The following is a 14,288-nucleotide window of genomic DNA, read 5'->3' as shown; positions in this document are numbered from 1 at the left end:
GTGAGCTGCCTCCCAAGTCTATATGATTTCCTAAAATTTTAATGTATTTTTAATGAAATAATTATTCACCCATTAGTTCTCTCAAGTCTCTCTTGTGAGTTAACTCTGTATATTCAGCTTCACTAAAAAGGAACTATCTGGAAAGTCTATAGTAAGGGTGAGATTATAATTAAGTATAATGCTGTTTCTCCCATTGAAAATATTGAAAAGGTTTTTGGAGATATCTTACTTCTGATGGTTTCCTTTAAAGTCTGTGTATTTTGGGGCCTGGGTGGTGGCACACCATTTAAGTGCACATAGTACTAAGTGCAAAAAGCAGTGCAAGGGTTTGAGCCGCTGACTCTGCACCTGCAGGGGGACGCTTCACAAGTGACTTCCACATTCCATGTTGGAATTGGTGGCTTGAACATAGTATAGATCCTTGCAAAGATAATGTGTGTCCTTTACCTGGTGAGCCACCATTCTGGTGCCAATTTATGTAAATTCTTTATATGAACTATTTATATTGCAAATAAGATCAGTTTTCTTTGTAATGTCTATGGTTTTTCTTGCCCTAATCTCCTGACCAAAAATTCCAATTAATAGTGCTTTCTGTCTTGTTTGTGGTCTTTTATTTAAATAATTTTTAAATTGATTTATGAAATTATAAGTTTTTAGGAATACAGTGTTTTAATCATATATGCATATAATTTAATTTGCATATTCCTGATGATAATTTAAGTTGTACATTCTTCATGTAATAAACTCTTTATTTGGCTTTTTGTTACATGTCTGTTCATAGTGTATGTCCCCTCCATTTTTCTACCCCAGGATTATTATTGGATCTCTGCAGCTGCAGGATTCCATTATTCCTAGTGGACTCTGCTTTTTTAGATGCCAGGTCTGAGATAGAGAGGAAGAGAGAGGTGGCAAAGAGAGAAAGACTGATAAAGAGAGAAGGCAGTTTCTTAACATTGCTCCACCACACGTTACCCCCCACACACACACGTGTAGGCAGGCACTCACAAGTGTTGGCAGGGGGCTTGAACCCAGGTTCTCATGAATAGTAAAACATTCTGTCTACTGTGTGAACTATCTTTCAGCCCTTTTTGTCCTTTTGATTTTGATTGCTGTTAGTGGCTTATTGGTGTGTTTATATGTATAAATTCTTTATTCACTTTAGACAGGGCTCCCTTTTTTAGATATATATCACAAATGCCTCTTCATGGCTTGACTTTTCATTCTCTTAATTTTTTTTGAATTAGAAATTCTCCTATAGTTTTTTAATTGCTAGGAGAGTTATCACTGGGGCTCAGTTCTTGCACAGTGAAATCCACTGTTCCCAGTAGCCACTTTTCCCCGCTTTAGACAATGAAAAAGAGAAAATTAGGAAGGGAGAAATAGGTAGATAGATGCCCGCAGCACTGTTTTATTGCTTATGAAGCTTCCCCTTCTGTTGGAGGAGACAGGGGCTTGAACCCCCCAAAATAAAACTATTGAAGGTTTTTTTTTTTTGTTTGTTTGTTTTTTTGCCAGAGCACTTCTTAGCTCTGGGTTATAGTTGTGTATGGCATTGGACCTAGAACCTCTGAGCCCAGCATGAAAATCTGTTTCATAAACTACTGTGATATCTTCCTGACCCTTGAAGCAGAAATTCTTAATTTTATATACATCAAATTTTCACTTTCTTATGATGGCAGAGGAGGACCTAGAAAGGGTTGAATTTTTATGTGGAAAACTAAGAGACGTTACACATGTACAAACTACTATATTTTACTGTTGACTGTAAACCATTAATCCCTCCAATAAAGAAAAAAGTTTTTTTCACTTTTATTATTAGCCCTTTAAGAAAGTTTGTGTATCCCAAATCAGTGACTGTCTTTTTTTTTTCTTCTAAAAATTGTGTTTTTATTTTCAGATACATGTATTTATAATTTATCTCAAGTTGAATTTTGTGTGAGACATGAGGTGTATGGTCATGGTTTCATATATATACATTGATATAGATATTTATTATTTTGGCCTCTTCTGTTTATTTAGAGTTTCTGTGTAGAAAATGTTCTTTTTGGTGGGTATTGAGGTTCTTATTTATTTTTTTAATTTGATAGGATAGAGATATTAAGAGGGATGGAGGAGATAGAGAAGGATAGAAAAAGAGAGACACCTTGCAGACTTGCTCCTCTGCTAACGAGGCTTCCCCCTTGCAGATAGGGAGCAAAGGTTTGAATTCGGGTTCTTGCACATGGTAGCATGCCCAGTCAACCAGTTGTAGCACCACTCAAGTGATGGCAGTTCTCCTAAGGTTGCAGACATAGATTAACTGTCATCCCTACAACTATCTGTCTACATTTGTACATTATCTCCCCCTTTTCCTTCCAAGTCCAGTCCTTTCTTCCCCTCCAAGCTACACACAACCCTATTACTACATCCAAATGGCCCTCCATTTTTCTTCCTCTCTCTGTGGGTCCTGATGGAGAGCTCCCTTACCCTCTTCCTCCTATCACTTTTCCCTCATTGGGTATATGCATCAAAATTGGTTTTAGGGGGTGCAGAAAGTAGGAGTGCTGGCTTCTGTAATTGCTTCTCTGCTGCATATGGGCACTGGCAGGTCAATCCATACCCCCAGCCTGTTTCTTTCTTTACTTAGTGAGGTGGAGCTCTGGAGAGACGGGGTTCCAGGAAACATTGGTGAGGTTGTCTGCTCAAAGAAGTGAAGGTGGAATAATGATATTGTCCTCAACTTGGTGTCTGGAAGGTGGCAGCATATAAAGTGAGACAAAATGGTTAATGAACAGGAATCAAAAAGTAGAAACAGAACAGATGAAATTAAGGACCTTAAGGTGTAAGGAAGCTAGGAAGTTCATTTTAGGCATTTTTCTAATGGACTATGGTAGGTTTTGCTTGAATTTGATAGCTAACATGAACTTGGATAAAATATTTTCTGAGAAAATGGTGTCAGAGTAGAGAAAAGGACTATAAAGTTGGATTAGGGCAGAGTATAGCTCCAATTCTTTAAAAAAAATCTGTTTAATAAAAATTAACTATTTACCTCCATCCACCTGCTCCAGGGCCCATATATATGTTTATATTTAGTGGCAGAGCTTGTGTAACCTCTAAGTCCCTATTGGTCTCAGCTTTCAGCTCTTGGTCACAGCTGGGAATATTGCACTCATTTCAGCACCAATCTTTCTGGGGTGGCAAGGCAAGATACCCCAGCTTCCCTTCAGAGACTGGGGCAGTTCCTACCATTGCTGCTTTATAATGAAGGCAAGGTCCTGGGAAGGCCTGCAAAAGGGCTTACAATGATGTTCCTGTTGGAAGTGACTAGGGGTGGTGTAGGGAGAGATACATTAGAGGTCTAGGCACATCATATTTGTGTGGAAATCCAAAGATTTCCTGACTAGGGCCCCTGATGATGAGTTGGTGTGATATTGATCAAAAAGGCCATTAATAAGTAAGCCAGTCTCTTGCCCATATCCAACTCTGATAGTCCCCTCTTTATCTGATGACCTTAGACTTTCTCCCAGTTGTTTAAGGGTTAAGTGTCATTTGTTGAACCCAGCCAGAATTAGGTTTTTGGAATCTGTCCTTTTTGTTGCCACTGTTTTTCTTTCCTGGTTTCTATTGTTCTAAACATTTTTTTTTTAAATAATGAAATTCAGGTTGGGAACCGTGGAATTGTACATGCATGAGATCCTGAGTATGTATGTATGTATGTGTATAAATGCATATACATGTGTATGTGTGTGTTTTCAGGAACAATTATCATAATATGACTATTTTTTTCTTTGTAACACTTTTTCTATTATTTGATATGTAAGACTTAAGTATTAGTCAAATAGAAGTATGATCCTAACCATCTCTGTCTTACTCTTAGTATCATGGCAAAGCTTTGGTAATTGTGCTGTAGTTACTTTGTGTGGAATTTTGAATCAAATTAAAAAAGTGTCTAATTTTCTAAGAAAAAAATAATTAGGGTTTTTTTTTTTTTTGCCATATACTGGCACAAACTTTTATCAACTGATTTTTCTGTATTGAGATAGTTTTGTTATTTCTGCATATATTTTCTTAATTTAGTGAATTATAGTCAATTATTTCAAATATTAAACTATCCTGATGTTCCTGTAATTCCATGTATTCTTAACTTTACTTCCCCTTTACTCAGACTTTTATTCCTGTATTTTGCTTAGTATGCTTGTGTCATAAATAACTTTTAGTTTTGTAAATCTTACTCTTCAATGCCTATTATTTATTTGAATGTTAGCATTTCAAGTTTACAATAGTTTCCTTTAAATGCTTTCTCCAATTGTATTTTGTGCCAACATTTTCCTTTTGAATTACTCCTGTGTCCTTGATCTCCTCGTATTTTCTTCTTGAAGTTCTTTCTCTTTTTCTCTTCTCCCAGACTCTAAAGATAGTCGTGTCCTGGTGATTAATCCTGGAAACCATATAACTATTTTATAAAGTCGTTATAATGGAGTTTACTGTTTCCCTAGGTTTTGTTATCTTGTGAATATCAATTCTCACATGTGTGTCTCCAAGCACAATCTCTTCTCTGAACTTCTGTCTTCCAAATTCAGTACCACTCAGATTTTTGATAAATTTTACAAATCTAAATTATATATACTGCTACTTTTGATTTTTGTCTTAATCTTTCATCCTTTGTCTTCTCTGTTATAGTTAATGGCATTACTATTTAATTCCTCTTCTGTAGTTCTAACCAAAGTATTAATCCTTTTGATGCTTTTATTATTTTGCCAAGTAAATCCTTGCTCTTAGAAGCTTAGCTTTTACAAAATATTTATGTCTGTATTATAATATGTATGTATGTATTTGATAGAGACAGACAAATTGAGAGAAAGGAGATAGGTAAGAGGAGAGATACAGAGAAACACCTGTAGCACTATATTCATTCTCAGTCCCTTATATTTTCTTTTCCCCTGGTATTGGTTACTCTTTCTATAGATTCCTGCATGATTTGCTTATTCAGTGGAGGAGTATGGCCAGTTTTATTTTCGTTTTTGTTTAGAGACTAAAAACATTGCTTTCATCCTCTTTAATTTTGATATTATCATGCTAATAACTTTACTGTTTTACTTTTCTTTGTTTAATCCCTTCTTGGTAGTCAGTTTCTACAAAAATGTAATAAAACTGTCCTTAGATATAACCTAACTGTAGTTTCAAGTAAGGAGTCAGGTTATTTAATCTGAGGTTTTTATTTGCAGCTTATCTGGAAATGACTTCAAATGACAAACTACTACTCAGTCTCTACTATTCTATATTTCTTAAAATGAATAATAGCAACAAAAAATGCAACATTTCGGGGCGGAAGGTAGATAACATAATGGTTACACAAACAGACTCTCATGCCTGAGGCTCCAAAGTTGCAGGTTCAATCCCACGTACCACCACAAGTCAGAGCTGAACAGTGCTCTGTTAAAAAAAAATGCAACATTTTACATCTAAACAGAAATTATATATGAAAAAGTTATATTACAATAATCATAAATTTGACAATTTAATATTGTATTTTAGCTTTAATTTTTCTCTCTTTAGTCATCAAGAGTTCATATAACTAGAGCTGTCCTGGAGCAATTTTTGTCCTTTGCAAAATACCTTGATGGTTTATCTCATGGAGCACCTTTGTTAAAGCAGCTTTGTGATCACATTTTATTCAACCCAGCCATCTGGATACATACACCTGCAAAGGTATAACATTTGTTTTCATTCACTTTACTTTAGTGTAATGTTATAAATTAGAGTTAGTGAATCTAAACCGTCAAGCAAAAGACATTTGGATTTTTCCTCATTCTTATAGTTAGTCCAAAACTGTTGTATTAGCCAGTATCAGAAATCAAAAATTAAAGAAATTAAAAAGAAGGATCCATAGTTAAAAATTAAGGTATACCATATTCTTAATCCTTAGATGTTATTATTACTTTTCCAAGACGGAGAATTTTGGGTCCTCATTTTTTTTTATTTATTTGATAGAACAGAAAGAGATTGAGAGGGGGAGGGAAGATAGAGATGAAGAGAGACAGAAAGATAGTACTTGTTTCACCACTCTTGAAGCTTCCCCAGTGCAGGTGGAAAGCAGGGGCTCAGCCCTGGATCCTTGCACATGGTAACATGTGTGCTTATCCCAGTGCACCACCACCTGATCCTCTATACTGACAAAAGAGAAAATACAGACAATTAAAAAACACTAATTATATCATGGTAACTGCAGTTATTGTGACTAGCATTGCTTATAGTGAAACTTGGAGTTTTTGTCATAATATGTAAGTTATATTTGTTATTATTTATTTATTTTAAGGTATTTTTAATGTTTATTTATTCCCTTTTGTTGCCCTTGTTGTTTTTCTTGTGGTTGTTATTGTTATTGATGTCGTCATTATTAGATACGACAGAAATGGAGAGAGATGGGGAAGACAGAGGGGGAGAGAAAGACACCTGCAGACCTGCTTCACCGCTTGTTATATTTGTATTTAAATAAATTACATTAATTTTTTTCTGGATCTCAGCATATTATTTCATTGCTTTTTATACCTGAATTTAGTCTTGTATTATAGTGAAATCAATAATGAGGCACTTTTTTATTCATAAACTTCAGTGACCTTTTACAATTTTAAAATCTTCCAACTAACACTGGATAATTAATGTTTGTTTTATTTTGTCATGTTAGTTATTGTGTTAAATTGAAACATATTTATTTACTTTTTAATTATATTGGATAGTTATTTCTTACTATTTATTTATGAGAAAGATAGAGAGAAAGAGAGAGAGAGACACACACACACAGAGATAGATAAAGAGAGAGAAAGAGAGAGAGAGAAAGAGCACTGCCTAGCTCTGGCTTATGGTGGTCCTGGGGATTCAGTCTTGAAACTCAGAGCCTCAGGAATGAAAATATTTGTTCATAACTATTATATTGTCTCCCTAGCCCTTGAGTGTTTTTTTTTTCTAACCGTATGTTTAGATTCTAATGTGTGACAGTCAATTAAAAAAATCTGAAATTATGTGAACTTTTAGAACATATGATAGTTATGTGTTTTCCAAATGTGGCAGAGATAAATAACTGATAGTAGTTATGTTTGTATGAAGACATATATATCTTAGAGCTGCTGAATACTCTTTGATTAAGGACTTTAGTTAACTCTTAAAATAATTTGATCAGTCTATCAAATACATTTTGTGGTGAAGTTAAATTAATTTTTTTAAATTTATTTTCCCTTTTGTTGCCCTTGTTATTTTATTGTTGTTGTAGTTATTGTTGTTATTGATGTCGTCATTGTTAGATAGGACAGAGAGAAATGGAGAGAGGAGGGGAAGACACAGAGGGGGAGAAAAGAAAGACACCTGCAGACCTGCTTCACTGCCTGTGAAGTGACTCCCCTGCATGTGGGGAGCTGGGGGCTCGAATCGGGATCCTTACACTGGTCCTTGCCCTTCGTGCCATGTGCGCTTAATCCTCTGCACTACCCCGCCCGACTCCCAGTTAAATAATTTATTTGCTATCTTAAATTAGTTGTAGTAAAATATATTTTAAAGTATGTATTGATTGTAGATCTTTTGCTCTGTAATATATAATTACTTAATAGTCTTTAATTTCATAGTAAATAGTTCCTTATTGGCCATTAGTAACTGGCATTTAATTTAAATTGTGTCATATATTGATGATTTTTAGAAAGTTGGGACTTTAAAAATTATTTTAATGCTATAATGCTCTCTTAACATTCTGTGTTAGGTTCAGCTTTCCCTATACACCTATTTGTCTGCTGAATTCATTGGAACTGCTACCATATACACCACCATACGAAGGGTAGGAACAGTATTACAACTAATGCACACGTTAAAATACTACTACTGGGTCATTAATCCTGCTGACAGTAGTGGTATTACACCTAAGGGATTAGGTAAGTACAACATTGCCATTCTGTTTTACTGTATGCTGGTTATTCCATATTCTGAATACTGTCAGACTGAACAGATTAACATGGTTATAAAACTGTCACTGAGTTATTATTCCCTTCATTATGTCATAGAGTGGTACATTGGGTTTTTTTTTTTTTCATAAAGAAGACTTCTATCTTTGTAGTATTAACATATGCATATGCAGGTAAAGATAAACTATATTCTACTTTTTAGCTGTTTGCTTGTGCTTGTGATTCAGGAAGTATACTGATCAATATAATATTAGAAACATGTGAATGGCAAATTATAAATAAAAGGATTGCAGTTTTTAACTCAGAAAAGCTATATAAAGCCTCTTCTCTTCAAGAGACAACTGGTGTTGGGGGCAGGGTAGTGGTCCACTTGGTAGTGCACAAGTTACCATGTGTAAGGACCTACATTCAAACCCTGGTCCTCACACCTGCAAGGAGAAGGCTTCACAGGCAGTGAAGCAGTGCTGCATCTCTCTCTCTCTCTCTCTTTCTCTTTCTTTCTCTCTTTCTCCCTCCCTCCCTCCCTCACTCCCTCCCCATGTCCCATCCCTCTCAGTTTCTATCAGCAAATAAATGGGGGTTGGGTGGGTGGAGGAAAATTAATTGTTCACCAGAAGCTATAGATTTGTCTTGCGTCAAACCCTAGCAATAACCTTAATGGGCATTAAAAAATAAAAAATGTAAATTAAATTTAAAAATCAAACAAACAAAAATATCAGGTTGATGTTTGTCCTTTATGGTTGTAGTTTCATTTCTTAGAAATATAATTATTGAATATTACACATTACATATTCATTCAGTATTCTTTTTATTATCTTTATTTATTTATTGGATAGAGACAGCCAGAAACCGAGAGGGAAGGGGGTGTTAGAGAGGGACAGAGACAAAGAGACACTTGCAACATTGCTTTACCACTAGCAAACCTTTCCCTTGCAGGTGGCAACCAGGGGCTCAAACCCAGGTCCTTGTGCATTGTAAAGTGTGCTCCACCAGGTGCGCCACCTCCCGGCCCATGAATATTCTCATTTTTCCTGATGAATATTTGTCATAATTACTTTGAAAGACAAATGTTATGATGGTATTGATATGTATACTTTAGTTGTTCATCTTAACTTTAATTATTGATTCATAAACATTGTGTACTATAATTTATTGCTGAATATAGGACTGGTATCAAAGAAAAAACTGCAAGCAATTATAATAAATATTGTATCACTTTTTCTATGCTTTGTTATTTAATTAGGGGAGCTATAAATAGAGGCAATTTTAATGAAGAGAGGTTTAATTGAGGGTGGTAATATATTGGGAAAATGTGGAGGCATAAAGAAATCGGTTACATTAATACACAGTAGGAATTAAATTGTGTAGCTACTTGAGGATTAAACATTTGTCAGTAATAGTAATATATTTTTCTGGAGGGAGCAGTTTTCTTTCCCAAATCTGATATATAAGTAAACAGTTTGAACTCACTAGCAAATTTTTAACCTTTCTGTCATGAATTTTCTTCTGTCTTTTGTTTGTTTGTTTTTGTTTTGTTTTATTCTAGATGGTCCCCGACCATCACAAAAAGAAATTATATCACTACGGGCATTTATGCTGCTATTTCTGAAACAACTCATACTAAAGGTAAAATAATTTCAAATGCTTTATTTAGACTTACAACATATTAGTTGAATGGAGCATTTGCACGACCTTAGAATCATTATAAAATTATCAGTAACTATATTTACCTTTTAAACTAGTTTCATATTTCTGCAGATCATTGCAGTAATTTTTCGTAAACTTAACTATTTAAATACTTGAGACTTCACAGTGCTAAAGGTAGCAGTAGTAGATGAGGAACATGTACATGAAAGTTGACATCTTATAGAAAATTTTTCATGTTTCTGTTTGAGAGGACTCCTATGACATTTTGTAGTAGGATTTAAAAGTTAACAAATAGACAAGTGGAAATTAAAGGAAAAATAAAAATTGATTTATATTGTATAGTTTTTCTTAGTAGTGTGTGCTTCAGTGGACAACTAATTAGAAAACAATAATATAAGTACTATTAGACAATCCAAATATACTGACTTTTGATGGTAAAAGTCAATGAGCTTTTAGAAAGTATATATAATTTCCTCATATTTACTGAATTTTTTAAAAAAGTATTTATTATTGGATAGAAACAGAGAGAAACTGAGAGGAGAGTGAGAGAGACAGACACCTGAGGCCCTGCTCTACCACTCATAAAGCTTTCTCCCTCCAAGTGGGGACCAAGAGCTTGAACCTGGGTCCTTGCACCCTGTGTGTGTGCTTAATCAGGTGCACTACTGCCTGGCCTCTATATTTACTGAATTTTTAACAAGATGGACATGAATGCTCATAATATTTTCATTATAATATCACAACTTATATGTTTAAACATTTATTTATTAAGGGGCTGGGTGATGGCACACACATTATAATGCATAGGGTCTAGGTTCAAGCCCCTGGTCCCCAAGTACTGAGGGAAAGTTGTGAGACTGTGCTGCAGGTATCTCTCTTTCTCCCCTTACCATCTCAGTCTCTCTTGGTCTCTATACAAATTAAATAAAACCAAAAATACATTTAAAAGATGTATTTATTAATGAGACGGAGGGAGAGAGAATGAGAACATCCCTCTGGCATATGTGCTGAGGACTCGAACTCAGAACTTGATGAGGATTCAGCACTTATCCACTGTGTCACCTATTGAGTTGAAGGACCTTATTTTATTTTAAAATGATATCTTGATGTTTATTTGTAGATTTTTATTGTTATATTCAAATTAAGTTATATACATATATTTGATTTAGGATCGAGGAGTCAAGGAAGATGAACTTCAGAGTATATTAAATTACCTGCTTACAATGCATGAGGTAGGATATAGTCTGGAATTCCTATTTAATTTATTCAAGGCATTAGAATGAAAGTGTAACTGGAATAATATTGGTGATTCTTATTATGCAGGATGAAAATATTCACGATGTGTTGCAGTTACTAGTGGCTTTAATGTCAGAACACCCAGCCTCAATGATACCAGCATTTGATCAAAGAAATGGAATAAGGTATGATTCTATAAGTATAAATACTAGACTTTAATCAAATAAAACTTTGCTTTATAAGAATAACCTCTGTGTTTTGAAGTTTTGAATACATATAGAAAAATCTACATCTGAAAGGACTAAATGGATAAAGCTGTTGTGAATACTTTAATGTTGAAAGAGACTGATAGACCACATAGAAAATGGAAGTTGAGATTAAAGAAAAAAAAATACTACTACTATAGAAAAGACATTTTAAGTAGTGAGCAAAAAAAAATTTCTTTTTCATCAGAAGATTAGAGAGCATAGTATATAGTTTAACAAAATAAAGTACCAGAAAATTATTTGAGTTTAGAACCAACCATTTAAACATCTCACTGTTCCTAATGTGTTCAAAACAAAGATGGAGACTAGCCTTTCTCTACTAGTTAAATTTTCCAACTTTTGTGGGAAATGTAGGGTCTGGTTTAAAAAGGAAAAAATGTATTTGTTAGAGCATTTCAAGATGTGAATCTTAGAAAATGGATATAGAAGTGTAATACTTATAAGTGAAATGTCTCCTATGGGGAGAAATTCTAATTATGACTTACACAAATTAGGAAATAGAAAAATGGTAGGCAATTTAATTCTGATGATATATTAGTTGAATTTATAGAAGAAGCCTTTGTAGTAATAATAAATTCTGAATTAAGCAGCTGAAAATGCAACTTTTTCATATCTTAAAGAACAGACAAACTTATCTTAACATAGTTTAGATCATTCTCTGGCTTACTATAATAAAGTCAAACAGATAAATGAGGATTCATTTTATTATCATAAGCAAACGCTAGAAGAAGAAGAAGTAAACTGACATTGAGTTAGTTATTAGTAAACTCCCTATTCATTCTGTGTTGTTACCCTTTTTTATCTTTATTTCTTTTCCAAGAAACACTTGTCTACTTTTCTTTGTCATGGAAATGTGTGCTGGCCAAAGGTATTATTCGGCTTTAAATGTTACTTATAATTATTCTTCTAGTCCTTTGTCTTTTAGTCTCCTACCTAAAGTAACTTCTTGATAGAATTCTGTCATAGTTTCTAATTCATACAGAGTATATTCACATTTTCTAGACTGATTTTTATGGTTTCATTTACTTTAAATACTTTGATGATTTCTTTAGTAATTTTTTTTTGCATTTATAACATCTGTTTTCAATCTTGTGTTTTTTTTTTTCCATTTGAAGTTCTAGAAGTAGATTTCATTGTAAATACATGTTCATTTTGGAGCTTGAGACTTCTGAGAAAATAATCTAGGACAAATGATCATTCTAGGTCAAGGGTCGGGGCTATTTGGCCAGTGGACTATATATGGCCAGTGAAATCATTTAGTCTACCCTACCACAGCAGATGGAGCTTTTCTCATTGCAATATGCAATGCTTATTTGCAGATTGATAATTGTATATGGCTCATGAATGATACTATAAGTATACAAATACTCTTAGCATAAAAAAATTCCCTACCCCTGCTCTAGAACTTATTTTTTTATTGTCTTGCTCAGTAGACTAACACAAAATCCCTTGCACTAGAGTTGTTGTATTGCACCAAAGTGAAAGTCACTGGGTAGGGATAGGGTTTAGGGCCTGGAAGATGATGGCAGGGGAGGGCCTAGTGGAGATTGAGTTGTTATGTGGAAAAATTAGGAAATGTTATGCATGTACAAATTATTTTTTTTTGCTGTCAACTATAAACCATTAATCCCTTAATAAAGAAATAAAAAATCAAATAGTATCAGTAATACATTATTTTTAATAATAAAAACTACTGTAGAAGGTAAAAGATGGCTTTAAGTTTGTTCAACTTTGTTAATATCACTGAAATGATGAGAATTTTGTTGATCCTCTATTACCAGCTTTTCAATGTAGATTACTTAATCTTCAGAGTATAAAATGGTACTTTACATTTTTTTTTTTAAAAAAAACTTAATGAGATAAAGCACATCCTGCCACTAATTTTGTAAAGTTACCCTGGGAAGGCCTACTTAACTTCTGGAGTTAGTTGCAACAATTATGGTTACGAGAGACCAGTTCTCTAGAAAAAAAAAAGGTTTTGTTTGTTTTTATCCTTGAATAATGATGGGGTAAAACTCTAATCATGTCTATACATATTGTAGTAAAAATGACCTTGCTTTTGAATATAGCATGTGAAATGGTGTACATTAAGTTAAGTTTTTTTTTTTTGGTTTTTGTTAATAGAGCCTTTTTTTGTTTTGTTTTGTTCCAAAGACTAGAAAGCCTCTCAAGCTAATTTTAGTGAAAGCAGAACAATGTATCTATTATAGAACTCTCTAGAGTTTAGTATCCACAAAATGAAAAGCTATCAGAGACCCAGCAAAATAGCTCTTCTTGATCGTGTCTGCTTCAGCTTCTGTGCTCCAGGCCCCACCACTTTGGAGGAAGCTTTATCACTGCAGCGTCTTTCCCACTTGGTTTCTTCTTTGCTTTATGTCTCTTTATCTGAAAAATAAAAATGAAACACTACCAGGGAAAATTAGCATTCTCTACTGCTTCCTGTGATGACTTAGCTTTTCCTTGTTTATGTAGACTGGCATATTTGAGCAAAACAGGATTGATATATAAATTCTCTTTACTTTTTATTTATTTTTTAATTTTATTTATAAAAAGGAAACACTGACAAAACCATAGCACAAGAGGGGTACAACTCCACAAAATTCCCAGTACCAGGATTCCGTATCCTATCCCCTCCCCTGATAGCTTTCCTATTCTTTATCCCTCTGGGAGTATGGAAACAGGGTCATTACGGGGTACAGAAGGTGGAAGGTCTGGCTTCTGTAATTGCTTTCCCACAGGCTCAGGGAATAATAATAATAAAAAAAACTAGTATAGCCACAGGCCCTTTGGAATATAGCTAAAATATGCCTACTAGCTATCTATAAATTCTTTTAAGTCATTTCCTAATTGAAATCACCAGCAAAGACTACTTTTTCTCATACCCCACTTAAAATGTTAAGAAATAGTTAAAAATGCCCAGATCAGGGGGTTTCCCGGAAGATGGCGGACTGAAAAGCTGTTGGCAGCTGAGCTCCAACCACATCTCCTGGAAACGGTTCCAGATGCCACCAGGATGCTGGCCAGGCTTCCCTGGATTAAAGACCCCACCAATGTGTCTTGGAGCTCAGCTTCCCCAGAGACACACCCTACTAGGGAAAGAGAGAGGCAGACTGGGAGTATGGACCGACCAGTCAACGCCCATGTTCAGCAGGGAAGCAATTACAGAAGCCAGACCTTCTACCTTCTGCAACCCTCAATGACCCTGGGTCCATGC

The 14,288-nt window shown here is 34.5% G+C and overlaps 1 protein-coding gene across 6 annotated transcripts in view; it reads left to right on the top strand.

Moving 5' to 3' along the window:
• NBEA (neurobeachin) overlaps positions 1-14,288 on the top strand; it is a 546,841-nt gene that overhangs the window by 117,504 nt on the left and 415,049 nt on the right. For 4 of the 6 annotated variants that reach the window (XM_060191623.1, XM_060191622.1, XM_060191625.1 and 1 more), the window contains 6 exons: positions 5,536-5,688; positions 7,727-7,895; positions 8,862-8,918; positions 9,472-9,551; positions 10,742-10,804; positions 10,896-10,993. In XM_060191623.1, the coding sequence (XP_060047606.1) occupies positions 5,536-5,688; positions 7,727-7,895; positions 8,862-8,918; positions 9,472-9,551; positions 10,742-10,804; positions 10,896-10,993 (620 nt within the window). The remainder of the gene's footprint in view (positions 1-5,535; positions 5,689-7,726; positions 7,896-8,861; positions 8,919-9,471; positions 9,552-10,741; positions 10,805-10,895; positions 10,994-14,288) is intronic. The other 2 variants (XM_060191624.1, XM_060191627.1) reach the window with 1 other exon arrangement.

Source organism: Erinaceus europaeus, chromosome 5, assembly GCF_950295315.1.
Source record: "Erinaceus europaeus chromosome 5, mEriEur2.1, whole genome shotgun sequence".
NCBI classification, from domain to species: Eukaryota; Metazoa; Chordata; class Mammalia; order Eulipotyphla; family Erinaceidae; genus Erinaceus; species Erinaceus europaeus.
Note: the sequence above shows the minus strand (reverse complement) of the source record. Positions and strands in the feature narration are given on the sequence as shown.